Source organism: Pristiophorus japonicus, chromosome 9 (assembly GCF_044704955.1).
Source record: "Pristiophorus japonicus isolate sPriJap1 chromosome 9, sPriJap1.hap1, whole genome shotgun sequence".
In the NCBI taxonomy this organism is placed as follows: Eukaryota; Metazoa; Chordata; class Chondrichthyes; family Pristiophoridae; genus Pristiophorus; species Pristiophorus japonicus.
The window spans coordinates 69,122,693-69,150,214 of NC_091985.1; the positions used below are offsets into that span (position 1 = coordinate 69,122,693).

The following is a 27,522-nucleotide window of genomic DNA, read 5'->3' on the forward strand; positions in this document are numbered from 1 at the left end:
GATGTGCAGATTGAAAGCACTCAGGACTCTGACACGAGACTTTCAAACAATGCAAGGCGAGTGCTCCAGAGAGGAAAAATGGACATGGATCGAGGCAGGAATTAAGCTATGCGAAGATGGTGTCTGGAGACAAAGAGTTTACCGACAAGCCAGTCGCGCCACAAGCGCTTATGTCTTTTTTAGCCCAACAGATCCACTCGTGGGGACACTTGGCCTCACAACAGATGACGGCACGGTTCCAGAAAAGCTGGTGGGGTCGGGGATTTAAAAAACATGCCCAGCTGGTAACAGACCGCTGTGTGGTCTGCCAGAAAAATAATTCTGGACCCATCACAGTAATGCCCCAACTGAGGCCCCCTGCCCCTGTCAGACCATTCCAGCATCTGCAGGTTGATTATATATCTCTTCCTTCGTGCCAAGGATACACTTGGTCGACAGATTCTCTAGATGGGTAGAAGCTGTCCCAACTAAAAGAGCCACAGCCAATCACACTGCAAAGGTCTTGTGTAAGGATTACATTCCCCGATGGGGAGTTCCGAGTAGCATTGACTCAGATCAGGGAACACACTTCACAGGTGCTGTCTGCCAAGAAGTCTGTAGGTTACTGAACATTACGTGGGATTTACACTGTCCTTATCATCCACAATCATCAGGACAAGTAGAACTCTGAAACAACGGCTTGCCAAATATCATCAAGAAGGAACACCATGGCCCCAGGCACTACCAATAGTGCTATGTAGCATTAGGGCAACCCCGAACAGAACTACAGGTCTAAGCCCATTTGAAATTATAACAGGAATTGGAATAAGGTTAATTAACCTATTAAAACCAGACTTCCATTGTGGCCACGATGGAACTCGGGTTGGTGTAAATTTGTGTGGAAGCTACTAGTCCGGACATGTGGCGAAACATATCAACAAATTTTGGAAGGAAACTCTATTAACATGTATGAAATTATTTTGTAGAATGTTTAACCAGTGATACCTGAAGTTTTATGATTCAGTTTGTGAAAGAATCAAAGGGGGGATTGATAGAGTATTCAAACAGGCTCATTTAGACAGGCTTTGAAAATTCACAGACCCCCAAGTCAAAGCTACTACGTGCTGCTCAGCATGTTGCATTAACTCATCAATCATCTTGACATTTTCGGACCTTGGGTAGCGAGCCAATAAAACGTTAAAAGACTTTCAATTGAGCCAATGTCAAAGAAGGCGAGTTTTTTTCTGTAAATTGATCCAGGTATAAAGTACAGCCATTTTGACCATGTGTCTCAGTAAGAACAAAGACCTGGCTTGAAGCCAAGCAGTTTGTTACTCTCTGCCGAGATTAAAAAGTTAAAACTACCATCGGAGTTCGTATTTCATTGGAAATTAAGAGATCTAACACAGATTCTCCAGCAGCTCGGTGCAGCGCAGCGCAGCACGAGCTGTAGGGGGCGGAGCCAGGTCCCTGCGCTGAAAACAGTGCCGGGACCTCTGCACATGCGCGCTACAGTGGGTGTGCATGTGCAGTAGCTCCAGGCGCCCAAAACTGTGTGGGAGGGGCCGAAGCACGCAGCCTCTAGCCCTGGCCAAATGGCCTCACTGGGGCTGCGTGAATAAGGCTCCTCCCACGGCCAGCTCCTGCTTCCTCCCAACCTGACTCGACTCCCGCTTCCCCCCCCCCGGACCGGACCCGACACCCGATCCCCGCCCTTGGACTGGACCGGACCCCACTCCCGCTCCCCCCCACCCCTGGACCGGACCCGACCCAGACACCGACCTGACTCCCGCTCCACCCCCCCCCCACCGCCCCCGGACCGGACCAGAGCCGACCCCCCGGACTGGACCCGACCCGACCCGACTCCCGCTTCCCCGCCCCCGGACCGGACCCGACACCGCCACCGACCTGACTCCCGCTTCACCCCCCCCCCCGACTGGACCCGACCTGACCTCCCTCTCCCTCCCCCCGACCCGACGCCACCTACCTGTAAATCTGGTGCTGGGGACGGGACGGGCCCGGCCCCTTCAGCCTCCCTCCCCCTTCTCCGTTCAGCCTCCCTCCCCCTTCTCCTTCTCCTTCTCCCCCCCATCTCCCCTCCTCCTCCCCTTCCCCCTTCTCCCCCCTCCCCCATCCCTACCCCTGCTCCCCCCCTCTCTCCCTCTAACCCCCTCCCCTCGCTGTCAGAAACACAGACACTGACAGAGAATAAGAGACACACACAGACAGACATACAGAGAGATAGAGACACTGACAGAGACACACTGGGGGGGGCATCCCAGCACGCTGTTGGAGGGCCCCCGGTGCTGCAGTCGGTAAGTAGAAAATGTTTTATTTATTGATTTAAAAAAAAATGATTTCTTATTAATTTTTTTTGATTGATTTATTGGTTGATTTATTGATGTTTTTATCATTTATTATTGATGATGGCTCTTTATTTGTAAAACTGAAGTATTTAATGTTTGTAAACTTCCCTTTAAACCCCCCCCCCCCACCATTCCCTACGCCCGATTTGTAACCTACGCCTGATTTTCTAAAGTGTAGACAAGGTTTTTTCGAGCGTACAAAAATCTTCACTTACTCCATTCTAAGTTAGTTTGGAGTAAGTATTCACTGATGAAGCTTTGAAAACAGGCGTAAGTGGCCAGACACGTCCCCTTTTGAAAAAAATTCTGTTCCAAAGTGAAACTGTTCTAACTGACTAGAACTGGAGCAAACTAAATGGCGAGAATTCCGATTTCTAAGATACTCCGTTCTACACCAGTTGCTCCTAAAAATCAGGAGCAAATCATGGCGAAACTTGGGGCCTATATCTACATGATTACACATGATTTATTTGTACTAATTGTTAAACACATTAACAGCAGTAAGATATTGGTAGAGGCCAGAGTGACCTGGAAAAGGGAAAAAGATGGAAAAAATAAAATAAGTCAAATGTCAACTGTTTATAGTTTTTTTTAAATAAAAGTGCTAATTTAACAAAATGACTCACTTTACTCATATAATGGTCAGCTGTCTTCAGTGTGTTGACACAATCACTTGAACACTAACAAGCTAACCAGTAAAACTGCAGTATATATAGTTACTCAGTTGTTTAGATTCTGTTCAACGGAAAGCCAACAAAACAAGCGCAATTATGCAATTTGAGTGGCTGGCTAACCATTAATTCATTGAAAAACTACTCCTAAAGACAGCTGGATTTCATTTTGTATGGGACTATTATGGAAGGCACTGTACGTTTAACCTAAAAAAAAGTTTAATATATCTGTACATCATTTCAATAATTCATATTACATTAGTGACATCACCATTTTCTGCCAAATTAATGTCTGCATCATTCAATTTTAAAACACAGTATTCCTTGATAATTATTTAATTTCATGCCTTTACTAAAAGGTGTCATCAAATCAATGGAAGCTGAAGGAATTAAGCCAAATAAAAGTCCTTCACCCAGTATGGCAGTTAATATTTCAAACTTCTGGGGAGGTTAATCTCCAGAGTTCATCCTTTCGGAAACCAAGATATAGGGCAGATTTTCAACTGCTGACCACCCACTTCTCGCCTAAAAACAATTGGCAATTGTAAATGTCTGGTGGGGACCATGTGTGCCCATTTGCCTGTCTGAATCAAGTTTCTGGCAGGCATCTAATGGTCAGCCAGCACTCCCGCCCAAAATAGGCGAGAAGCTGATAAGTTAAGCATATTGGGGACCTATGCCTGTCGGAAAACTTGGATTTCAACCTTTAAAGGTAAATAGGTGGAGCATGCTCCGTGCACATCAGTCCCATTTCTTCAAGCATTGATGGGTCTAAGCAACTATCTTTAAAGGGACCACTGGAAGCCTCTCCAAAAAGGCAGACTTTGCCCTTTTTTTAAAAAAAATAAATGGGTCCGGTAGGAGGAGTGTTCTTCCGGGTCTCAAAAATCTTCTAGCCCAGTCTTGCAACTTTTCGTCACCCCACCAGACTTAGCTATGCCATTTTTCACCTTGGGAAACCAGCTAACTGCAGCCCGTTTGGTGTCCACAGCTCACCGTCACAGAATATAAATGAAACTGAAAGCGGTTCAGACCTCCTGACTGCCACGTTGGTCGGGGCGCATCATCGCTATCACGCCGTTCGATGCCCAAACTGGAAGTCTCCCCCATAGTATGCACTGCACTCCTGCAACAACATCCGGTTGTGAAGTTGTCCAGAACATAATTTTAAACTGTTGTCTTGAAGCACTTTTATTATTCATGACGGAGATGGCAAGAAAGCAGTGGTATATGCTTGAAGGACTTGTGTAAACTTTGTTTCTAATGGTGTTGAAATGCTGCCAACTTAAACCATCAAAATTAACTTTATCTCTAACAAACTTTGAAATGACACGTGCTATTTAAAAAGATTGTGCAATTTAAAATTCAACATTGCATTCATAAGGGGATCTTTTGGTTCACTGATTGCATTTATACACAAAATATAATTTACCCAGCTGGTTTTCTTACTGTTTTTGCTGTCCACTGTTCAAAGTATCCTTCTGCATTGGCCTAGAGCTAACTACACTACATAGAAATGAGCTCAGCAAAAAACCAGTTCCCTCATGTTGCTAGGTAACACATCAAATCTTTCCAAATATTTCAGTATTAGTACACATAAGCTAAGCTTTATGAGTTTGAAGTATTTAATTACAACACCCAATCTATTTTTGGAAAAAACCTTCCACAATCTAATGACACCTCAGTATTGACACTCAGTGCCTCAAAAAAACTTACAAACTCAGGATTAAAAAGTGGTTACTAGTTGCAAATGAAAAAGTGCCTTACTTAAGTATTACTTTGAGACTTTACAGAAAGAGGAGGAAAACAAAGTGCACCTCAAAATGTCAAGTCCAAAGTCATTTACTGAGAAAAAGACACCTTAAGTTAGTTTTTTTTTAAAAAACTATTCTGGCTTACACTCAGAGGTAATTACTTCCATCTGGGCATACAAAACCTGCAAAAAGACTACAGTTTCAAGCCATGGAAGCAAATATTTGACTCCAGCCCACAGCTCTTTCAATCACAACTGTTCACAAAACAAACAGTCAAACCTCAAACCATTCAGAGTATTTCTCTCCATAAAAACTAGAAAAGCAGATACACAGGCATGATATGTATTCCCCGCTTTTTCCAGTATTTTAGTTGCCACATTTTACTAGAAAACAAAATTACGTATTTGTACCAGTTTAAAGAAAAAACAAATGGACATAATTTTAATCAAATGCCAATCTCCAAAAGGAATTAAGGATACTTGCCTACCCAAGCCGCCATGTAATTTTACAAATAAATGTTTTTAATTATTCATAAGTCAGGATGCATCATGTCTAACTAGATTACTATTCAACATTTCTGCTTAATATTAATTGGCAATGACCATAAAGAACCATGTTGCAGTCCAGGGCTTCATCAGTTCAAACAACTAAAGTTACAAGAGTTTTATTTTAGAATGTCAGTCTCCTTTAATGTAAAGATGATACAAAGCCACTAAATGATGCAATCAACCAGCATATGTTCTGCTGCGGAATGAGAAAAGCAGTTCAAATTGAAACTGTTCAACATCTAAATAAAATTGTTTTCTAGAAGAATAAAATAATTTGCATTTATGTGGCACTTTTTATGACCCTACGACAATGAAGTACTTTTGAAATATAGTTCCTGTTGTAGGTAGTGATGTGTCTTTGTGACCATTACCCTCAGTGGACATTATTGATATTCTCCTGTGCAATTACTTCACTCAAGAAGCAACTACTACCACCAGATCCACCCTCCCCCTTTCCACCCTCAGTAATCAAACTTCAGCATCCGAGAGTTAGAACATCAGGTGACTGCACACTCTGGTAGAACAGACACAGAGTAATGGTGTCTGAAACTTGGGAATGTTGAGGTGCTGTTGCAAGAGATGTGTGTTTTAGTATAAAAACGGATATCCAACTTAATTGCCAGGAACCAGTGCAACTTGTTATAATCTTGTAGAAAACATACATAAAAATGGAAAAGACTACTTTTGTGAAGTCTATTGATCTGAATGCACTAGACTGCATGGAGTTTTGCTAAATACAGCTACAATATTTCATTGCAGCTATAAGTTATGTAGGACACTGACGCTGCTGACAATGATAAATAAGAACACGATTATTCTGAGGGACAGGATAAATCTTCATTTAGAAAGACACGGATTAATCAAAGACAGTCAGCATGGATTTGTTAAGGTAAGGTCGGGTCTGACTAACTTGATTGAATGTTTTGAGGAGGCAACAAGAAGGGTCGATGAGGGCAGTGCCTTTGATGTAATGTATATGGATTTTAGCAACGCTTTTGATAAGGTCCCACTTGGCAGACTGGTCACGAAAGTAAAAGCTGATGGAATCCAGAGCAAAGTGGCAAGTTGGATCTAAAATTGGCTCAGAGGCAGGAAGCAAAGGGTAATGGTTGATGGGTGTTTTTGTGACTGTTAGGCTGTTTCCAATGGGGTTCCGCAGGGCTCAGTACTCAGTGACTTACTTTTTGTGGTATATATCAATGATTTAGACTTGAATGTAGGGGGTATGATTAAGAAGTTTGCAGATGATACTAAAATCGGCTTTGTGGTCGACAATGAAGAAGAAAGCTGTAGACTGCAGGAAGATATCAATGAACTGGTCAGGTGGGCAGAACAGTGGCAAATGAAATTCAACCCAGAGAAGTGTGAGGTAATGTATTTGGGGAGGTCTAACAAGGCAAGGGAATACACATTAAATGGGAGGACACTGAAGTGTAGAGGAACAAAGGGACCTTGGAGTGTATGTCCACAGATCCCTGAAGGTAGCAGGCCAGGTAGGCAAGGTGGTTAAGGCGGCATATGGAATACTTGCCTTTATTAGCCGAGACAGTGAATACAAGATCAGGGCAGTTATGCTTGAACTGTATATAACACTAGTTAGGCCATAGTTAAAGTACTGCGTGCAGTTCTGGTTACCACATTACAGGAAAGATATGACTGCGCTGGAGAGGGTACAGGGGAGATTTACGAGGATGTTGCCTGGACTGGAGAATTTTAGCTATGAGGAAAGATTGAATAGGCTGGGGTTGTTTTCTTTGGAACAGAGGAGGCTGAGAAGAGACCTAATTGAGATGTATAAAATTATGAGGAACCTAGATAAAGTGGATAGAACAGACCTATTGCCCTTAGCAGATGGGTCAACATTGCAAGTAATTGGTAAAAGGTTTAGAGGGGATTTGAGGACAAATTTCTTCACCCAGAGGGTGGTACGGATCTGGAACTCACTGTCTGAAAGGGTGGTTGAGGCAGAAACCTTTATATTTAAAAAGTACTTGGATGTGCATTTAAAGTGCCATAACCTACAGGGCTGCGGACCAAGAACTGGAAAGTGGTGTTAGACTGGATAGCCTCTTGTTGGCCGGTGGGGACACGATGGGCCGAAAAGGCCTCCTTCCATGCTGTAAATTTTTATGATTCTAGGATTGTTTTACATTGCTGGTAAACTTCAGACTGCTTACTTTCTTTATCAAGAGGAAAGTTCTTAACTGTCTTGAATAAGATGCTAGCCATGCCAAGTCAGAATAAAAAGCTTTTGAGGCTAGGCCAATAGAAAATTTAAAAACTGAGATTGATAGATTTTTGTTCGGCAAGGGTATTAAGGGTTATGGAACCAAGATGGGTAGATGGAGTTGAGATACAACAACAATTTGTATTTTTATAGCACTTTTAACATAGTGAAACGTCCCAAGGTTCTGCACAGGAGTATTAGAAAATAAATTTGACACCGAGCCGCACAAGTAGAAATTAGCGCAGGTGGGCAAAATGGGTCAAAGAGATAGGTTTTAATAAGCGACTTGAAGGAGGAAAGAGAGGTAGAGAGACAAAGAGATTTAGGCAGACAGTTCCAGAGCTTGGGGCCTAGGCAACAGATGGCACAACCACCAATGGTTGAGCAATTAAAATCAGGGATGTTCAAGAGGACAGAATTAGAGCAGACATCTCGAGGGGGTGGGGGGGTTGTCGGACTGGAGGAATTAGAGGTAGGGAGTTGCGAGGCCATGAAGGGATTTGAAAATAAGGATGAGAATTTTGAAATCATGGCGTTGCTTAACCGGAAGCCAATGTAGGTCAGCGAGCACAGGGGTGATGGGTGAGTGGGACTTGGTGCAAATTAGGACATGGGCAGCCGAGTGTTGGATCACCTCAAGTTTACCTAGGGTAGAATGTGGGAGGCCAGCCAGGAGTGCTTTGGAATAGTCAAGTCTAGAGTTAACAAAAGCATGGACGAGGGCTTCAGCAGCAGATGAGATGAGGCAAGGGCAGAGATGGGCGATGTTTCGGAGGTAGAAATCGGTGGTCTTAGTTATGCTGCGGATATGTGGTCGAAAGGCAAATATGACACCAAGGTTGCCAACAGTCTGGTTCAGCCTCAGACAGAAGTTGGGGAGAGGGATTGAGTCAGTGGCTATGGAACAGAGTTTGTGATGGGGACCGAAAATAATGGCTTCGGTCTTCCTAATATTTAATTGGAGAAAATTTCTGCTCATCCAGAACTGGATGTCAAACAAGCAATGTGATAATTTAGAGATCATGGAGAAGTCGAGAGGAGTGGTAGTGAGGTAGAGCTGGATGTCATCAGTATACATGTGGAAACTGATGCTGTGTTTTCGGATGATGTTGCCAAGGGGCAACATGTAGATGAGAGATTGGAGGGAGACAAGGATAGATCCTTGGGGGACACCAGAGGCAGGAAGAGAAGCCATTGCAGGTGATTCTCTGGCTATGATTAGATAGATAAGAATGGAACCAAGCGAGTGTCGTCCCACCCAGCTGGACAACGGTGGAGAAGGATAGAGTGGTCAACCGCCTCAAAGGCTGCAGACAAGTCAAGAATGACGAGGAGGGATAGTTTTCCTTTTTCAGGTCACAAAAATATCATTTGTGATTTTGATGAGAGTGGTTTCGATACTGTGGCAGGCACGGAAATCGGATTGGAAGGATTCAAACATAGAATTGCGGGAAAAGTGGGCACGAATTTTGAGGCGACAACACATTCAAGGTCTTTGGAGAGGAAAGGGAGGTTGGAGATGGGGCGGTAGTTTGCAAGGACAGAGTGATCGAGGGTCGCTTTTTGAGGAGGGGGTGACGAGGGCAGATTTGAGAGAGAGGGGGCTAGGGAAGGAAGGGAAGAAAAGAGGCAGCCAAATGGATGGTCTCAACCTTAGAGATAAAGAAGTCCAAGAGTTCCTCACACTTATTGTCAGAGGTGAGGGTGGAGATTGGGGAGAGGGCTTTAAATAGATGGTTAGCAGTGGAGAGTAGAAGCCGGGGTTTATCTTTACATTCCAGAATGATTCTGGAAAAGTGAGCAATTTTGGCAGATGCAGATACAGATCAATCATAATCTAATTGAAAGGTCAAACAGCCTCGAAGAGCTGAATGGCCCACTCCTATTCCCGGTAGCTGATGACCTCTGTGATACAAGGTGGATAGAAGGCACCCAGCCATATTGCTAACTATAAAACCTGGGACTTGGTCTCCTCAGTACAGATAAGGCAGACTTAAAGGCGGATGATGATGATTTTCTACCTCTGCAGTTGAAGTAAAAACAAATTGAGTCTATAGCCTTCTTCTGATCTAGGGGCAAAGTCCATTGCTTTTCAGATGACAAAATGCACTTATAGATTGGTTGGAAACAGCAATGCATTAAGTTGACATATTCCTCAACAGGCTGAAGTAGAGGCCTGTTTGCACAAGAGGTTGGAAATGGTTGAGGCTCCTCAGATAATAGGCTTTGATGAACTAGTTCATACCATCTTATGACAGTAAAGTTTTAATGTAGGTCAAGCTTGTGGCAAATAGTTCCTCTCTGGTTCAGAGCACCTAGGTATGCATTAGTTTCCTTTGGCCCTCGAAGAAAAACTGTTGCCAGCTGCAGCCTAAGCCATGTTTGGGTATTGGGAAAGAGAATACATGCTCAAATCTCAAAGTTCAGAGGGTTTTTTTATTGCATTGTAAAGAGGCAAGCAGTTGCTGAAGCTCCACATCTCGAACTGGTGAAACAAGCACGTGGTGGTATATGGCGTGTGTCTATGTTGTGGGCAGGAGGATGATTGCAATGCACATTTTATGGCAAAATGTGCTACTTGCCAGGTCACTCAGGAGTTTTACATGGGATCTGCTCTCAAGAGCAGGGACAGAAATTAAAAAAATTAAAGAAATTAAGCAAGGTGTTTTGGGGTCAAGTAGGTTCTAAAATGGCAGGCCTAGAGTTGGGAGTTTGCTATCAAGAAATTAGGAGAGCTGGAGAAATTACTGGGATTGGGATTATTCCTACGTTGCCCTAGATGATCCTTCAAGTCAATGTCCTAATAGGTAGGTTACTCCTAGTTGGAAGCTAAGGCTCAATGTTTTTAAGCTGTACAGTTTTAACTGACTAAACTCCTAAAGTACCCCTCTACATTTGGAGGAGCCCAAGCCCTAGTTCTTGCCAAACTGCACTAGGTTCTTTGCATTTCAGTAATGCTGGGTATCCTTGCAGGGAAAGGAGTGTGCATTCTACATCAGTTAAACCGAATCTACTTACACAAATGTACAAATCATTTAAGACTGTTTAGCAGGGTGTCAGACACCTACCTGGCAAAAATAAATCTGTGTTTATTGGATGGAGATGGATAAGACAAAATATTGCAGATTGGAAAAAAAACTCCACATGAAGCTGGTGTTCTGACAACAGTTCAGAGACTTGAAACGTTGACCTGACTTTTTCCTTTCGCCACAGATACTGCCTGGCCTGCAGAGCATTCCCAGCATTTTCTTTATTTAAAATTCTCGCCAAAGTTGCTCTGTAACCTAATTGGGTAATAATTAGGGGAAAATGTTTTACCGCTTCAAGTAATGATCCTCATTTCAAGTAATGGGACAACTAAATTCTCTCTTCCAGCCACAAAACGACGCATTAAAAATCTGCATATAGACCACTTTAATGGATGTTTTAATACCCCTGAAATTTAACTACAATATGATATATTTAAGTGCTTTGCAAAAATGTTATCTGCCAGAACACAAAATGCATGCAGATACAAATAGATGAATTTGAGGCATGCAAAGCTGGTACGATACTCATAATGCAATCTGGTAAGTTTGTGACAACATAATATGAAAAGAATGATTTTTATCTCTTATTTTCCAAATTCAAAGATTTCTTCAATTCTGAAGCAGACCCAGGGCTTGATTTCAACATGTGTTACAGGCTGAAATTGCTAGCTAATAGACTAATTTGTCAACAGCAAATTAATTTTTCCATTAGAAAAGTGAACAAATTTGAGACCGACAACAGGCAGTGCAATAAAGATTCAATTGTGGAAATCAAATGCCAAGAACGTAAATCCTGCTAAAAGCATCTTGTTGCTAGTTAAATACTGCAACTACCATTAAAAATGGAGACAACACATACTATTATTAGTCCAACTATGAATTATAAACCCTCAAAAACTTGCTTTTTTAGCAAACAATGCCCAGAAACTATTTCAAAGGGGAAACAAGGAGTTCCATTTGTTCAGAATACGCCATCTTTTTGTAAGAAAAATGGGTCTCATCAGGTATTTGAATTTTATTTTTAAAATGCCACTTTTCTTTCTGACATGGATCTCCCTAATTGCTGGGCTGATCCAATGGAGCTAATTAGAGGGATGCCAGCAGTGTTCAATCAGCAGGAGGTGTGATTTCAGACCAGCCAGAGAACTTGACAGCCTCAGGAAACCTTAGAAATGCAGGTTTCCTATGTGTGGGCACTCAGACACTTTCAAGTTCCCCATCTTGCAATGGAGTCTCGCTCAAGGATGCAAGATGATATTGCCTGTGATCGATACCACTGGAGTGACCTAGCAAGGAGGGAGATCCTATCTGCAGGATGTCCTCATTAGTAAGAAAATATTAAAAAAATAAAAACTCAAATATTTGGTAAGATTTCTTTGGGATGCGCATCGAATACATTATTTTCCTTTAAATAACAAAGAAACTATTGAATGGAATGCTAAACCTTCTTGCCAGAGTGGCACTGAATTAAAACTACAAATGAAATAGGACTTAAAAACAGCCCAGTTGCCACTTGGAAGAGCATTCAGGCAGTAATAAGTTTTTAAAAAATGTATCCGTTTACCCTTAAACCTTTTAAACTCTTCGACATCAGAAATAACTGATGAAATATTGACTCCAGTGCTGCCAATCACGTAACCCTTTTGCAAACTTGAGGTATGGTTCTACAAGATGATTTACTAGATTTAAAATGTCTCCGATAAACTCCCAAGTCAGGCTGTAATGTTAGAAATGGTTACTCTCAATTCTGAATGCTATTTATAAACATGAATCTTACATCAAAGATAATTGTATTAGGATTTCATCCACGCAAATTTAAGAACTGACTCGTGACATCCAAAAATGGAGTCCGAGTAAAACTTTCAAACAATAAGCAATACACATCTTTGAAATAGCAATAAGTTACGACCCATTAAACAGACTGCTAAGTCAGTTAATGGTCATGCCGTTTAAAAAAAATAACCAACTAGTCGAACGTAGAGGTATGGTGATGCAGACTGCCACTGTGTATGCACGCAATGGAGAATCATAGAAATTTACAGCTGGAAGGAGGCCATTTCGGCCCATTGTGTCTGCGCCGGCTGACCAAGATCTATCCAGCCTAATCCCACTTTCCAGCTCTTGGTTCGCAGCCCTATAGGTTACGGCACTTCAAGTGCACATCCAAGTATCTTTTAAATGTGGTGAGGGTTTTCTTCCACTACCACCCTTTCAGGCAGTGAGTTTCAGACCCCCACCACCCTCTGGGTGAAGACATTTCTCCTCATATCTCCTCTAAACCTCCCCCCAATTACTTTAAATCTATGCCCCCTGGTTGTTGACTCCTCTGGCAAGGGAAACAGGTCCTTCCTATTCACTCTATCCAGGCCCCTCATAATTTTATCCATCTCAATCAGGTCTCCCCTTAGCCTCCTGTTTCAAAGAAAACAGACCCAGTATATCCAGTCTTTCCTCATAGCCAAAATTCTCTCCGTCCAGACAACATTCTTGTAAATCTCCTCTGCACCCTTTCTAGTGCAATCACATCTTTCCTGTAATGTGGTGACCAGAACTGCACACAGTACTCCAGCTGTGGCATAACCAGTGTTTTATACAGTTCAAGTATAAACTCCTTGCTCTTGTATTCCATGCTTCGATTTATAAAGCCAAGTATTCCATATGCCTTCTTAACCACCTTATCTACCTGGCCTGCTACCTTCAGGGATCTGTGGACCCGCACTCCAAGGTCCCTTTGTTCCTCTACACTTTTCAGTGTCGTACCATTTAATGTTTATTCCCTTGCCTTGTTAGACCACCCCAAATGCATTACCTCTCACTTCTCCGGATTGAATTCCATTTGCTACTGTTCTGCCCACCTGACCAGTACATTGCTATCTTCCTGCAGTCCGCAGCTTTCTTCTTCATTATCAACCACACAGCCTATTTTAGTGTCATCTGCAAACTTCTTAATCATACCCCCAACATTCAAGTCCAAATCATTGATATATACCACAAAAAGCAAGGGACCCAGCACTGAGCCCTACAGAACCCCACTGGATACAGCCTTCCAGGCACAAAAATACCCATCAACCATTACCCTTTGCTTCCTGCCTCCAAGCCAATTTTGGATCCAACTTGCCACTTTGCCCTGGATCTTTCATGACTAGTCTGCCATGTGGGAGATTAATATGAAAAGCACCAGGAAGAACATGCAGCAAGAAGTACACTGTTGTCCCTTGTACATTTTCACATATACAAAGACAGATCATGAATTTGATGTATTCAACCTAACTCCAGATTTATTTATTTTTTTAAATCGGTGATTTCATCAAAAGTTGATCTGCTTTTATGTTGCTCATGGTGAGTCAGAGATTATGCTATTGGAGGTAGGGGGAGAGAAAAAAAAAAGTCTACAAAGATATTGAAAACATTTAAAATGAAGTTTGTGAGATGCACCAAGAGACACTGCACACTCTTCACCTGTTCCAGTTAAATAAATGTGTTCCCTTCATGTACTACAGTTGCATTCATGATATATTGTACAGGTAGTTGCATGAACAACCTGTTGAATAGAATTACTTATTTTTCCTATCAAAGTTATAGATAAAAGTTCAAGTTTAAATTTGTTTCGATGTGTCTTTATACAAAAAGAAATCAGTTTCAAAGTTGTAATAACGGTTTTCTGGCTTTTAGTGTGTCGTTTCTCGGGTCTTTTCCCAGTGGCTGAGACTGACAACTCTTTTGGGGGGAGGGGGAACAAAATAAACATTAGATCAAGTGCCTCCCGATCTGGGGGATACTCCAGACACTTTTAACTGCCCCTTTATTTTTTTTAATGTTTTTTGGGTTTTTTTGTGATTTTTTTGGGGGGCATTAAAACCATATATTTTACAAGTGCCCCCTATAAAAAGAGGGGGGGGGAACACTAAAACCGGCAATTAAAACAAATTAAACTTTAAAACATATAAAATCAAATTAAAATTTGGTTGCCGGGGGTAATAATGCACGCCAGTCCTTCCGGTCTCCACCTCTCGTGGAAGGCCGCGAGCGTACCAGTGGATGCCGCGTGCTCCATCTCCAGGGACACCCTGGCCCGGATGTAGGCGCGGAAGAGAGGCAGGCAGTCGGGTTGAACGATCCCCTCGACCGTCCGCTCCTGGACCGGCTGATGGGCTGAGACTGACAAACTGCAAGCCCTGGTACACCTGAACAGTTAATCTTGCTTTCCACTTTTAAAGAAAAACTTGGGCTGTTACACAGTCCTAGTTCACATTCAGCTAAGTAACAGTGGGCAACCTCAATAACTTAAGGATTCTTAAGAGATAAACAGGCTACCAACATAAACACTGACATTTCAAACATGCAAAAAGCAACTGCATAGGTAAGATTACAATTTTGCAATCTGTAATGTTTTATGTTAGAAATTAGGCCCCATCTTGCTGCAAAAACAGCATGTTATCGATACACACTGTCATTAATGTGCAAATTGACCAGGAAATTCAGGGGATGAAGAGATATGCCGTGAGTTGCAACTCTCTAGAATTTGCTGGTTGACTTACGGCACTTCGCCGTTTGGCTCACACAAACGGCATCTCTCCCTTAGTCTCCCCGTTAGTTTGTAAGAACTTGCTGGAGTTGCACATTAATTGCCCATTAAACTCGCCACACAAAAAATGAAGTCTGGTAATTAAGAGCATACGTACCCTTTTAATGATGTGCTAATTGTTAATGCAATGCCAATCAACCTCTCTGGCCCACTATGGGAACATATTAAAGTGTTCTATCTAATCCCAGTTATGATGATCTGGAATGCACTGCCTGAAAAGGTGGTAGAAGCAGATTCAATAATTAACTTTCAAAAGGGAATTGGTTAAAATGGGGGAAAAACTGCAGAGCTGTGGGGAAGTGGGACTAATTGGATAGCTCTTTCCAGGAGCCTGAACATGCACGATGGGCAGAATGGCCTCCTTCTGTGTTGTATTATTCTAATGATTCTCGCATGTAGTCAATTGTTACATTTTATTTTTAAAAATACGAATTTTAAAGTTTGTTTTACTTTTCTTCTGTCTCTTTCCTCTCTTAATCCAAGCTTTCTTTCCTCTCTATTACTCTTTCTGTACCTGATTTGACTCTAAATCACCCGCCTTCTCCGTCATTCCTGTTTCTTTCTTAATGGTCAACTGTTGGTCCCACCATATCCCAGGGGCGCATGCGGTTCGCAAGCGCCCCTGGGACCATGTGGGCAGGCCCAACCAAAGAAGGGAGTTCCCATTCATACGTATGAGTGCGGATCACATAAAAAAAATGCCTCGACATCAAATAAATGTTAAAAAATTACACATTTAAAATTAAATTGACATTTAATTAAATATTTAAAACTAAAATGTAATTTTTTGAAATAAATTTACATGTTTTAACAGAATTAAAAAATAATCTTACCTAATTGCACAGGGTTTTTAATGTGTTAATAAATGAAAAAATATTATGTTTATTTTTTTTTAAACTCTTACACTGATAAAAGCAGACCATATGCATTTACCAAGCCTAAGAATTTCACAGGCACTCGCTGGGCAGAAGTTAGGCAAATAGCCCAACTCTCCGCCCGTGGAGACGTGTCTCCCGGGAATTCTTTATAGATCACAAGTTCCGGGTTTTAGCGCATGTCTATACCTGGAACTTGCGCAGCTCCTTCGGGCGAGTGTGCACCTCATGTGCTCCCGTAGGGGCCGCAAATTCAGCCCCATAATATCTATAATAAAAAAACTCTTGCATCTAACCTCAACTAAATTTTGGGCTTTTCTCAAAATATTTTCTATGCCGTATAAACCTTGTGGAAAATACCTATAGGCAAGCTCAATACATCATATCGTACCACTGCTGAAGTAATACACACATGGCTGAGTGACCCACAACAAGTTTATCAAATTGTAGTCAAGTGTTGTTCAAACCTACACAAGACAATGCCTGAGCAAATATGGTATCCAATGGGCATGGACAAGACTGGCAAGCTGTCTCAAAGCCGAATGGGGGGGGGGGGGGGGGGGGGGGCGCGGGGAGGGAGGAAAGTGGAGAAAAAGAAAAAGATTGGGGGAGGAAGAAAGAGAAAAAAGTGTAGGGAGGAGAAAAAAAGATCTGTCTGAACTTACATTTTGAGCAACACTGATTGTGTCCAAGAAATATCCCAATTTATTTCAGTGCAATGTGATGCCATACTTTGTTTCTTTCTACCAGTTTAGCTGAAAGGAAAAGCAAGTCAAAGTGCCCCCCCCAAAAGAAAAGTTGTCTCAGCATAACCTATCTTTTCATTCCTCCCACTAAAAAAAATGTAGTTATGTAAAGACATGCTAATTACTGCTATATCCTTTACCGCTTCTGCATCAGTTATAACAACAAAATGCATCGAAAGGTTTCCATACAGAAGATAGAGGCTGAAAACCCACAGGCCCGACATCGCGGCGTATTACAAGTGCTCGTATGTAGGCACCAGCCCATGATTTCAGGTGCTGACCTCGCTAAAGTAAGTAGAGTCAGGGGGAGGTCACCTCATTTAAATATGTCCTGCCCATCAGCTTTCTAATAGAGGTACAATGTCCGGAATATGGCAACCTCAGGGCTAAGGCCGGGCTGGTTTTGTATTTCGGAGGAGAAAATCCAACGTCCCGAATCCAGCAACCTTGGGGCCGATTTTCGTATTTTTCCGGATTTTGGAGGAGAAAATCCGACATCCCAAATCCAGCAACCTCGGGGCCGAGGCCGTGCCGGTTTTTGGACAACTCTACCTGCGATGCACTTTTCTAAAAAAAATGTCCGTTTTTCAGACAATTCCGTTTTTTGGAATTCCGGATTCGGGACGTTGTACCAGTACAACATTCTTAAAAAATTTTACATTTTCAGAGGTTCAGGCCAAATTCCAGGCCTGGACTGCCCGGTGGCCATCACACTTTCTGGTCAGCATGTCGATACACCCACCTTTACTCAGTGTATTGGCTCGCTGATATGCTACCAGGCTGGAGATAAGGAAACTCCTAGCTATGCTCCCTCTGATGACAGACCTAAAATAAGAGGCAAGGAAGATTTGGACCAAGCAGACTTGGTGAGTGTAAACCAGAAGGCCATGCATATTAATGTTAATTAATGAGACAGTACACAGTGTTTGGCTACCTCTCTTTTCAAGTGCTGATGGACAGCTTTTCTGTACGCCCGGGTTTGCTTAAGGTAAGGAATGATTGTGCTTGGGAAACTGAACATTTCCCCTCACTTTTCCCACCCATTGTGAAGTGCTCCGAGCTCACTGGTGGCATGTGCCAGATGTTGTGGCACAACAAATGCTGCTGTTGTGCATTACAAGGAAAATGCACACAAACCACTCATTACTGCATCAGTCAATGCTATTACACGACTATCGTGATGATGATGCAAAGTAGTTTGCCCAAGCAGAAACACAAATGCAGTAGTATCATTTGGTATGTTTTACAAAGTGCCCAGACTATATATTGGTATGTCTGGGCACTTTATAAAACATACCTTGCAATTACTTTTGTGTTAGAAGAGAAATATTGCTTCTGCCTGTGCACTAATATTTGAAAAAAACTTAACTGGTTGGGGAATAGTGTAGTGTTCCTTTGATGCTGACTTCAGTACATGGTGTAGTTGGCAGTGTAAATTCGGTCTGTGTCCTGCACATCCTGCTTTAGACTGTAGTAGAATGCACCCAGTGACATTCATTTCTCCCATACTCCAACCTAGCTGGTCTATGAATCAGCTCCATGTAGAATGTAGTTTCAATGGGGTGAGTGCCTCTTCAAAAAACACTGGAAACTTTCGCAACTCACCAATTAAAGCACAAAGTGCAGCAACACTGCTTAATTAGCTCAAAATCACCTATTCCACCATAGCACATAGTGATCACTACGATTAATAAACAGACATACCGAGCCTTTTAAAATGTGCTCATCATCCCACAGTGGCCACTTGACCAACAGAATTGCCAGTGTTCAGTAATCATGTATGAAATTCCACATACCTGTTTTCCACTGTTAGCTGTCCTTTCTGCTGAGTCCCGATGCACATTCTGTCCCGATCCTCGGAGCACACTGATGAAATCTTTCTTCGAGACAGATGACAGCAACTTGGCACGCTTCTGTTCAGACCCACCTACTTCTTTAACTTTTTCATCCACACTAGTTTGATGCTTTCGCACAGCATTAAATAGCTGCACAACACCCCTGTATATTAAACAAATAGGTCAGTCATCCTCGTCCACGGAGAAGGCAAACGTTTGCCTAGTTTCTAGCCAATTCGCCCATTTCCCCCTCACTTACAATGAATGATCAAAGTGATTAGTTCTATGCCCGCTCCAAGCAAGCAGAGATCTTTGCCCAAATTTGTCACTGGTTTGCCTACATCGCCAATTTTTAAATAGGCATCCACGGGTTTGCCCAAGTGCCTTTTGTTTTCTTCAGCTACCTTGGATAGCAATTCAAAAATGAATATATTTTTATGGCGTGATTTTTTTTTGAATCAACAGCAAACACGGCAACATGAAAGCAAGCCCCTTCTGGACCAGATTACTTTGGACAGTGCAATTATTTTCCATCTTAAGATGCCATGCAATGCCAAAAGCCAGAGAAACTTCAAAAGGTTGTACATCTGAATTGATAGGTCCTTATTTGCTCAAAATTCACAGTGCTCCTGGATCACATAAACACTAACAATTTTGGTCTTCGCAAAAACCATCGAGGGAAATGCGTAAAGACTTTTAACATCAGTGGATTTCATTGCCAAATACAACTAATAATTGCCAAATGATTCCTTACCAATTCAATCATATTTCTACCCTAAACCCACATGGAGTAGTATTTATAAATACATTGGAGCAGAGATTCTCAAAATGTGGAATGGGTCATTCATGGGATTAGCACACTGTCCTTTCATCCTACGATCAGAGTTCAAACCCAGCTCAAACACATGGGATGAAAGTGTCTGTTCGATGTAGGAATCCCAAATGGAATGCGCCGATACTTAACTTTCAAACGCTCAATTCCAACACGGGGCACCTGTTTTATTTTAACCCAAGGACAGGTGTCTGGCATGCCAGGAAATCCATGTTGAAGGGATTCAAGGGAGGTGAAGTACAATGAAACAATATTAAATGACATATATTACAGTAAAACCTAATCAGTTAGTTTCTATTGATTAGCTTGTAGATAAAAACTTACTGATCAAAATCTGGTAGTGAGCTTATCAAATCTCACACTGTAATACAAGTCATTCAAGACATGGAGAGACTCCAGGGAGGGGACACAACAGATAATCTCTGTCTCCCTTGTTGTTCTTGCCACTGCAGATTTTAAATGAACTATGGGAAACCGTTTTTTTGAAGGTTAACAGATACTCCCAGTTAGAAATGAGGAACGGTTTACACAAACAGATATTAGAATTGGAATTCTAATATTTATTCCATATGTTATTTTGGGAAGGAAGGAATAGAGAAATACTCGAGTCAAAGCAGGTTACACTTGTGCACTGCCTAGTAGGAAGATCAAGAAAAGCAAGGGCTAAGATTCAGGAACAGATCACAGCCTAGGCTTTCAGACTGGGGTGCATCTCCAGTAGGGTGGGACATTCACCTGCCATGGATATTGCCCCTTCCCACCCATGGAGTCATTAGCACATTGGAGGTGGACTTCCAAATCTCTGCCATGGGGCAGAAATTTGCTGCAGCAGGCCTCGAAACTGCCTGAAAAACTGAAGAAAACGTTTTACTGCCGCTATGATCTGTGCACGGACATGCTGACTGAATGTGCAGACCCTCTGATGCCCCCCTCTACCAACCCTTGAAAGTTAGATGCCTGGTGTTTTAATGGGGTAAACAGCACCACACGCAAAGACGACCTTATTTTAATCTGTTTTGTGTGTGCATGCCCACATATAGGCAGGTGCAATTTATGTCATCAGGCCCCCCCCCGCCCTCCAAGGTGTGGAAACGTGGCACAAAGCAACCCTCAGCACTTTTCCAGCCCTATCTACTCTAGTTATGCCTGAGAAACAGAGTGAATGAACTAGAAAGCAGAGGGCCACGTGTTTATCCTCAACTTGGGGCTGTGCATACCCAAAAGACCTAAAAGGCAAAGATAGTTTTGGGAATGGGTGGAATTTAATTTGTAGAAAATCAATCAATTTAGCTTTTGTTTAATGAGAAAAAGCAATGTTAAATAATGAAACCCAGAAAAAAGTCTCTATTTCAAACAAACGTGTCCTGAAAACCGTTTATGTATCTAGCACCTTGTTTATCCTATCTCCATATTGTCCAACTTGTGCATTTGCAAGGAGAGTACTTGCACACTTCATCTTTGGATTCACATTTCAAAGTGTGGCCTTGCAATCTTAGCCATCGGAAAACAAAATATCTTCAAGTGCCAGAAAACACTTCCATGCTGAGCAGCACAATAATTACCTGGTGGCTATCCTCTGGAAGTTCCTCTCAGTGTCTCGGTCTCGGACTACATCAGGTTTCACTCTGCACATCTGCTCCCATTCTTTCTTTTTATCCAGCTGCCAAAGAAAGCTCATTAAAGAACATGCTGAATAATCCCTCAACTTCATAGAAATCAGTAGCTTTCTAATGAATAAATAACTGTATTAAATACACCAGATGTTTGTTGGGAACTGGTGAAACCAGTGTCAGCAAAACTAAAACCTCAACAAACTGGTTACTAGCATTTATAATATTGTAAACACCATGCCACAGCTGGCAGAAGCAAAATAACTTTTTCTTAAAGTGAAATTTTGTGCTCAGGGACATTAGTTTGAAATGGAGTACTTTTCCTATTCAACACTTATTACCTCAAGCATTTCTGCAGCAGGTATAGCACAGGTTGGATGCAGAGTAAATCCCAACAATCTGCCTTTACCGCCAACTGTACCTGTATAAGATTCTCTTTTCTGACACCAGTCTTTGCCAGATTAACAATTTAATTAAATTAGAAGTTGTGTGGTATGCCCACCTCCACTAGCAACTGCAATGGAGTCAGGCAAACTAATTTCACATGGAACCCTTGCATTCAGGGAAAGGGAGACATGCCTCCTGTCAGATTCCAATCCAGAAGTTAAGAACAATATGCTAACCCACTGCACTCAGTACCCCTCAGAATCACCTCTCTCAAATCATGCCATGTTAACTGGAATTTCAGAAATATTAAAAGTGTATAAATTTAATAGAATTTACTACTAAACATCATAAACACTGGAGGTCTGGCACAGCATTACTGGCAGCAATCCAAACTTGGGAGTTCGTTGACAAACTCTTCAAACTTAATTTTTGTGGCTTACAATGTGATTGAGGGGTTCAAATGGCATTGCTGTCTCCAGATCCACTGCCAGCATCCCTTACGTAATCCTCCTTGTTGAAATAAGTGGCCAAGACAAACATTTGCAATTCCGCATTGGTCAACAGTAAACACATTGCTCTCCAAGTGCTATTTTAGCATGGCTTGCCCATACACACCATGCAATTCCAGCAATCCATTTTTTAACCAACAAGGTATTTCATAAGAAAAAAAAAGATTAGAGCAGCGTTCAATTTCCACGTGACTTGGAGTTAGCAGTTCGACCCACTTCACGTCTTGGCCTATCTTGTTTGACTGTATACACTCCCTGCTTCTGTTTAGCCACAAACAAAAATTGAAAGCAAACAAAATGCCACATGTCTGGAAACAGTGACAGCCGTGGATTCAACTATTTGGTTTTCAGATGTTTATACACCTGACAATTCAGAAATGTGGAAAACCTGGAAAGCAGCAAGATTTATTGGGGAAGCTCCTTGAAGCATTCCTAAGTGTTAAAACAACATGGAATTTTTGTAATGCTGCCAATGCTATTTGTGCAGAAAAGCAAACCAAACCACCTGGGTATGTAAATCAACTATCATTTTCTCCACTGTATTCAATTTGCCTTGGCTATTACGCGCAAGTTCTATAGAAAACATTAGGAACCTAAAAGGCCATTAGGCCCAATAAATCTGTTTTTTTATTGATCAACCATACATACATTCCTCTCATTTCTTCTCCCTCCAGAAACACACTGGCTTGGAAGTTGCAGTCCGGGATGACGACAAATTGGCAGCATTCGCTGTCATTCTGTCTTTGAAACTGACCGCAACTTTAGGATTTGGCACATGACAGCTTTGAAGCTGGCTGCACTGTGCCCACGCACAACCCCCCACACCAGAGCCGGTAATCTGAGTAATTAGCCAAATCAACAAAGCTGACAAAAGCTTCGGCTCTTCCGCAGTAAGTATGCTGTTAAATTCCCCACTAAAAGTTAGACCCAAAGGGATTAGGTGTAACTGGAGTTTTGACAGCGTTATTATTAATGGTAAACAAATGTTAAGGGCCTGGAAAACTCATTTTAATTTTGAGCAATGTGACATTTGTCCATTTTAATACAAATTTGATTTTTTAAGAAACTTTTCAAAAATATTTTAAATGTTTTTTTTAAAGTTTGTCCGTCTTTACTTCAAGTTTGCCTTTTCCCCATGTGTGAGCCCCAATCTTTGTTTTGCTCTCTAAAATGTTTTAAAAGTTTGAATTTTAAGAGCTTACTCACTTCCTTGTTTGCTGTGTGAGAATTCTGCATTTTATTTAGCTGCTTAGACAGCTTGTTGATGTCACAGCAGTTCGCTCAAGGGGATCCCATTAACTTCCGATGATTTGAATTGATGGTTGGAAAACTGAAGTTCTTGACACAGGGATCGCAAGATCCTTGTGCGAACCATACCTCAGGGATAGCAGCGAGCGCCTTTGCTTCACTGCTGACTACAAATTCGGGCCACCGAATTGTATGTAAAAGCCATTTATAGTGTCAACTTCAATGGGCTTCCCTAGTAACTTATTCCACAACTCTTAGCACCTCCTAGTGAAAAAGAAATCCATTTGATTTCCCTTTTTACGTCTATCTCCTGGCAGTTACCAGCGACATGTTAACAGATACCCCACTTGCCACAATATAGTTTAAAATTACAAAGCCTGAAGAACATTTCAACTCGAGATGTAAACTGACTAACACCAGCTAGTAACTTCCTCCGCACAGCACACGGGCAAAAGCAGAATATTTACTTTTCAACAGGAATTTACCCAACTATAAAGATATGATAACAAGTAAAATGCATTTTAAAAACTACATCCTATGACACTGGTAAAAATGTATCATCAAAAGCAAGTCATCCTCTATCTTGCTCCTTTTGAAAATGCTGTAGTTTTGCTATCACATCACAAATCATGTTACACAAACTAACTTCAGCTTCACAATAAACACAAAGCCCATTATTTTAATGCTGCAGGCCTGCCACTCTATTTTACTTAACCCTTTCAACAATGCCTGGCTGTTCATTACAGAATTCCCATGTAGAATCCAGTTTGTGCAGACATATTTCATGTAATCTTTTAAGGCCCGTGCAAAAAAAATCATATTGTTTAAATTCTTAAGAGTGCAATGCAATACCTTTTTCATCTTTTCGATCATTGCCTTTTTCTGTTTTTCTTTTTCTTTCTGTTTCTCTTTATTTTTAGCAAGTATTGTTGGTTTGTTCCCAGGTATCTTCTTATTTATAATTCTGGACATAGCATCTGCCCAGCCAGCACTGGGATTTGCCAGATTCGGGTCTGCAGTTTCCCCTCTGGATTCAGCCTCTGGATCGTGATTTTTCTCATCTTCCCCTGAAGAGAAGCTGTCACCTGCAAGATCTCCATCAGAATCTAAAATGGGACAGGTAAATTGCTCTGAGTATAAAGAAAGAATGCACTCCAGTTGTGATTTCCATTTGATGCAATGCTGACATCTAGTGTCAACGAGAGGTTCGGCAATTTCAACGCTTCTGCTTTTTAAACAGACTCACAGCTCACCTGAATAATAAAACCTGGGCTTAGAAATATTTATGAAAAAAAATTAGAAACTATTTGCATCCCATTGTGTTTACATCTGACATTCAAACTTTATATTTTCAAAACTGAATTCCTGTTACATTAGCGCAACACTGATTTGTTGTCTGGAACAGGAATTCAGTTTTGAAAATATAAAGTTTAAAGCATTCAAGAACAATACTGAGCACAATCCCTATAATCCTAGACTATTTTTGATTTATTTAGATTTTTATGTAGACAATTCAGAGGCACTTTGATAAGCTAGTGCACTTCAGATTTTTTCAATTTACTAGTGGACAAATTGAACAGATTGGCCAAGTTAACCAACAAAATATAAACATGCTGACAGAAGAGCAGGGCATGAGCAGAGCATTAGGATGCCTTTAAAAAAAAAACATAATGAGATACTGGGTTGTCCCAGTGTCATCAAACATAATTAATAGAACACTAAATCATAAAAAAAAGGAACCATCAAATTAAATAATACCGACACCCTTGTCCAATATGCCCTCCAGTACCACCGGTTGAGGAAGGCCTCAATTGTACCGGCGGAGACCACATGCTCTTTCTCCAGGGTTACCCGCACAGACAAGGCTGCAGAAGAGAGGCAGACAGCCAGAACGACCACCCACGTGGGTTACGTCCAACCTGGACCTGTGGATGGCCACCATGGCCAGACCCATTAGCAGAACCACCAGCATTAGGATGCAGATTTGCAACTAATCTGCGCACAGCAAAATATAGTGTAGACTGTGGGGCAGGGCAGGTGGGTAATGAGAAGAGTCAGCTTGTGCTCGTCTTTTAAGTCCTACCTGCATCATAGTGAGCAGTTTCAGGCCTGGGAGTAAATTGCTGCTGGTCTCATCTAATAGGTTCGAGATGCAAGATGCCATTTAAAAGGCAGCACAAACTTCAAGACTTAATGAAACAGAATAACTAGACAGTAGCTGCCATAATTCTGTAACTCAAAATCAGCCAACACTGTACTTTCTTGACACAGCGACCGAGAAACTGGTTTGCGCCGACAGACCGGAGTGAACTGGGCACAGTGAACAACCGCTGGGATGGAATGGGTGTCCTCGAAGCACACCCAATAATGGGCCTCGGGACCGGTGAGCTGCAGATGCCTGCTGGGCATTCCCAGACGACTATCCAGCAAAGATTTCAATTTTGGGCTGCTAGCATCGGCCCTCAGATAGCTCTTGGGAGAGTGGAAAAAATCAGGGGCCGGCAACAGTTTTCAGCATTGCAATGGACCCAGGAGAAGCACTCCTGCACCTCCAGGTTCCACATTCAGGCAAGTATCATTTTTTTTTTAAACTTACCTTTTGGTGGTCTCCAGCAGTCCCTTTAAAAAATAAAATCGCTGGTTTGGCCACAGTTTCCTTTCATGGAAGCCCAATTTTGCAAAGGGGGCCTCACAGGCATTAGGCTTCCTATTTGCAATGACCTTAATACCGGTTTCAGACACAGGCTCGGGACACTTTTTCTGCCTTCATCAATATTGCAACATAATGTGCCCCATTGGATGTTTTACAACAATAATGCAGGGGAAACATCATTTTTACTAAAAAAAAAAGTTAAAAAGGCTGCTTTGTAGTTGCTGCAGTGATCACAACAACTTGTATTTATAAAATACCATTAGCATCAAAACGTCCCAAGGAACTTCACAAATAGGCGCAATGAAAACTGATGCCAAGCCAGGAAGACATTAGGAGGGCTGATAGAATATTTTTTATAGGTGGAATGACAGAGGTTGAGAGAGGAAGCTCCAAAGAGTAAAACAAAGGTGACTGAAGATTGCCATCAAGGGTAAGGTGGAAGGAGGGGGAGTCACAGAAGGTTGAAGTCAGGGTAGCTGAATATTCAGGAGGGGATATGGTGCTAAAAAGATTGCAGATAGGGTGGAATAACTGGTATTATCTAGTGAAGTTTTTTTACATCTCCTCTAAGGCAAGTACATACAAGGTTGATAACAGAACAAGCCAAATGTTTTGCATAATTTATCTTTCTTCCTCTCCTCCCCATGTGTTTTGACACTTATAAATGTACATACACAAGTAAACTGATTAAAGCCACAAAAGCATACAATTATTGAAAGGACCCCCCCCCCTCTGATTGAATTGATCAGTGCAAGATGTTTGTACTTGACTACATAATATGCAGTTTTTTTTTAAATTTCACAGCATCAGACTCAGAGTCAGCAATATGTTGAATTTGTTTCTGATGGGAACCTGAAAAGTGAATTTGTGATAGAACAGAATCCAGTAAGATGTAAAGATCTGAGAATACTATCATCAAGTCTTCACAACTTTACAAGTACAGGTTCCAGAGTAGGTTTGTGTGCAGCCCAATAAAGGATTACTTGGGATATGCAAAAACAATGCTAATAGAATAAATGATACACTTTAGACTCCCACCTTAAATGTGCAACATTGCAAAGGTAGAAGTGGATGTCAGAAGGAAGCGGAGTTCACAGTCAAGATTGCCAAAGTGATACCCTCCCTGAATCAGCTCGAGATGGCTGCCATGGAAACCGAGGAACTTGTGGGACGAGGCACTGATCGGAGCAGATGAGGTTGGCCTCAGTCTGGCCAATATTCAGCTGGAGAAGTTCTGGCCCATCCCGGTCTTGATACTGAACAATTTGACAGGGTGGTAACAACCTTTGATTTGGAGGTTGAAATAGGTCTAGCAGTTATTGGCATACATGTGGAAACTGATCCTGTGCTTCTGGATAATATTGACAAGGGATAGCACAGACAGTGTAAAAGGGGTCAATGATGGACCCCTAGGATACATTAACATAATAATTAGGAGCAGGAGTAGGCCATATGGCCCCCTCGAGCCTGCTCCACCATTCAATAAGATCATAGCTGATCTTCGACCTCAACTCCACTTTCCCACTCAATCCCCATAATCCCTTGATTCCCCTAGGATCCAAAAATCTATCTAGCTCAGCCTTGAATAAACTCAACATAGAAATTAGGTGCAGGAGCAGGCCATTCGATTCAGCATCCACCGCCCTTTAGGGTAGAGAATTCCAAAGA

The 27,522-nt window shown here is 41.8% G+C and overlaps 1 protein-coding gene across 2 annotated transcripts in view; it reads right to left on the minus strand.

Moving 5' to 3' along the window:
* Positions 1 to 27,522, minus strand: part of rrp15 (ribosomal RNA processing 15 homolog) — a 45,544-nt gene that overhangs the window by 16,967 nt on the left and 1,055 nt on the right. For both annotated transcript variants that reach the window (XM_070888708.1, XM_070888707.1), the window contains exons 2-4: positions 24,054 to 24,307; positions 21,010 to 21,107; positions 18,577 to 18,778 (exon numbers count right to left, since the gene is read on the minus strand). In XM_070888708.1, coding sequence (XP_070744809.1) covers positions 18,577 to 18,778; positions 21,010 to 21,107; positions 24,054 to 24,307 — 554 coding nt within the window. The remainder of the gene's footprint in view (positions 1 to 18,576; positions 18,779 to 21,009; positions 21,108 to 24,053; positions 24,308 to 27,522) is intronic.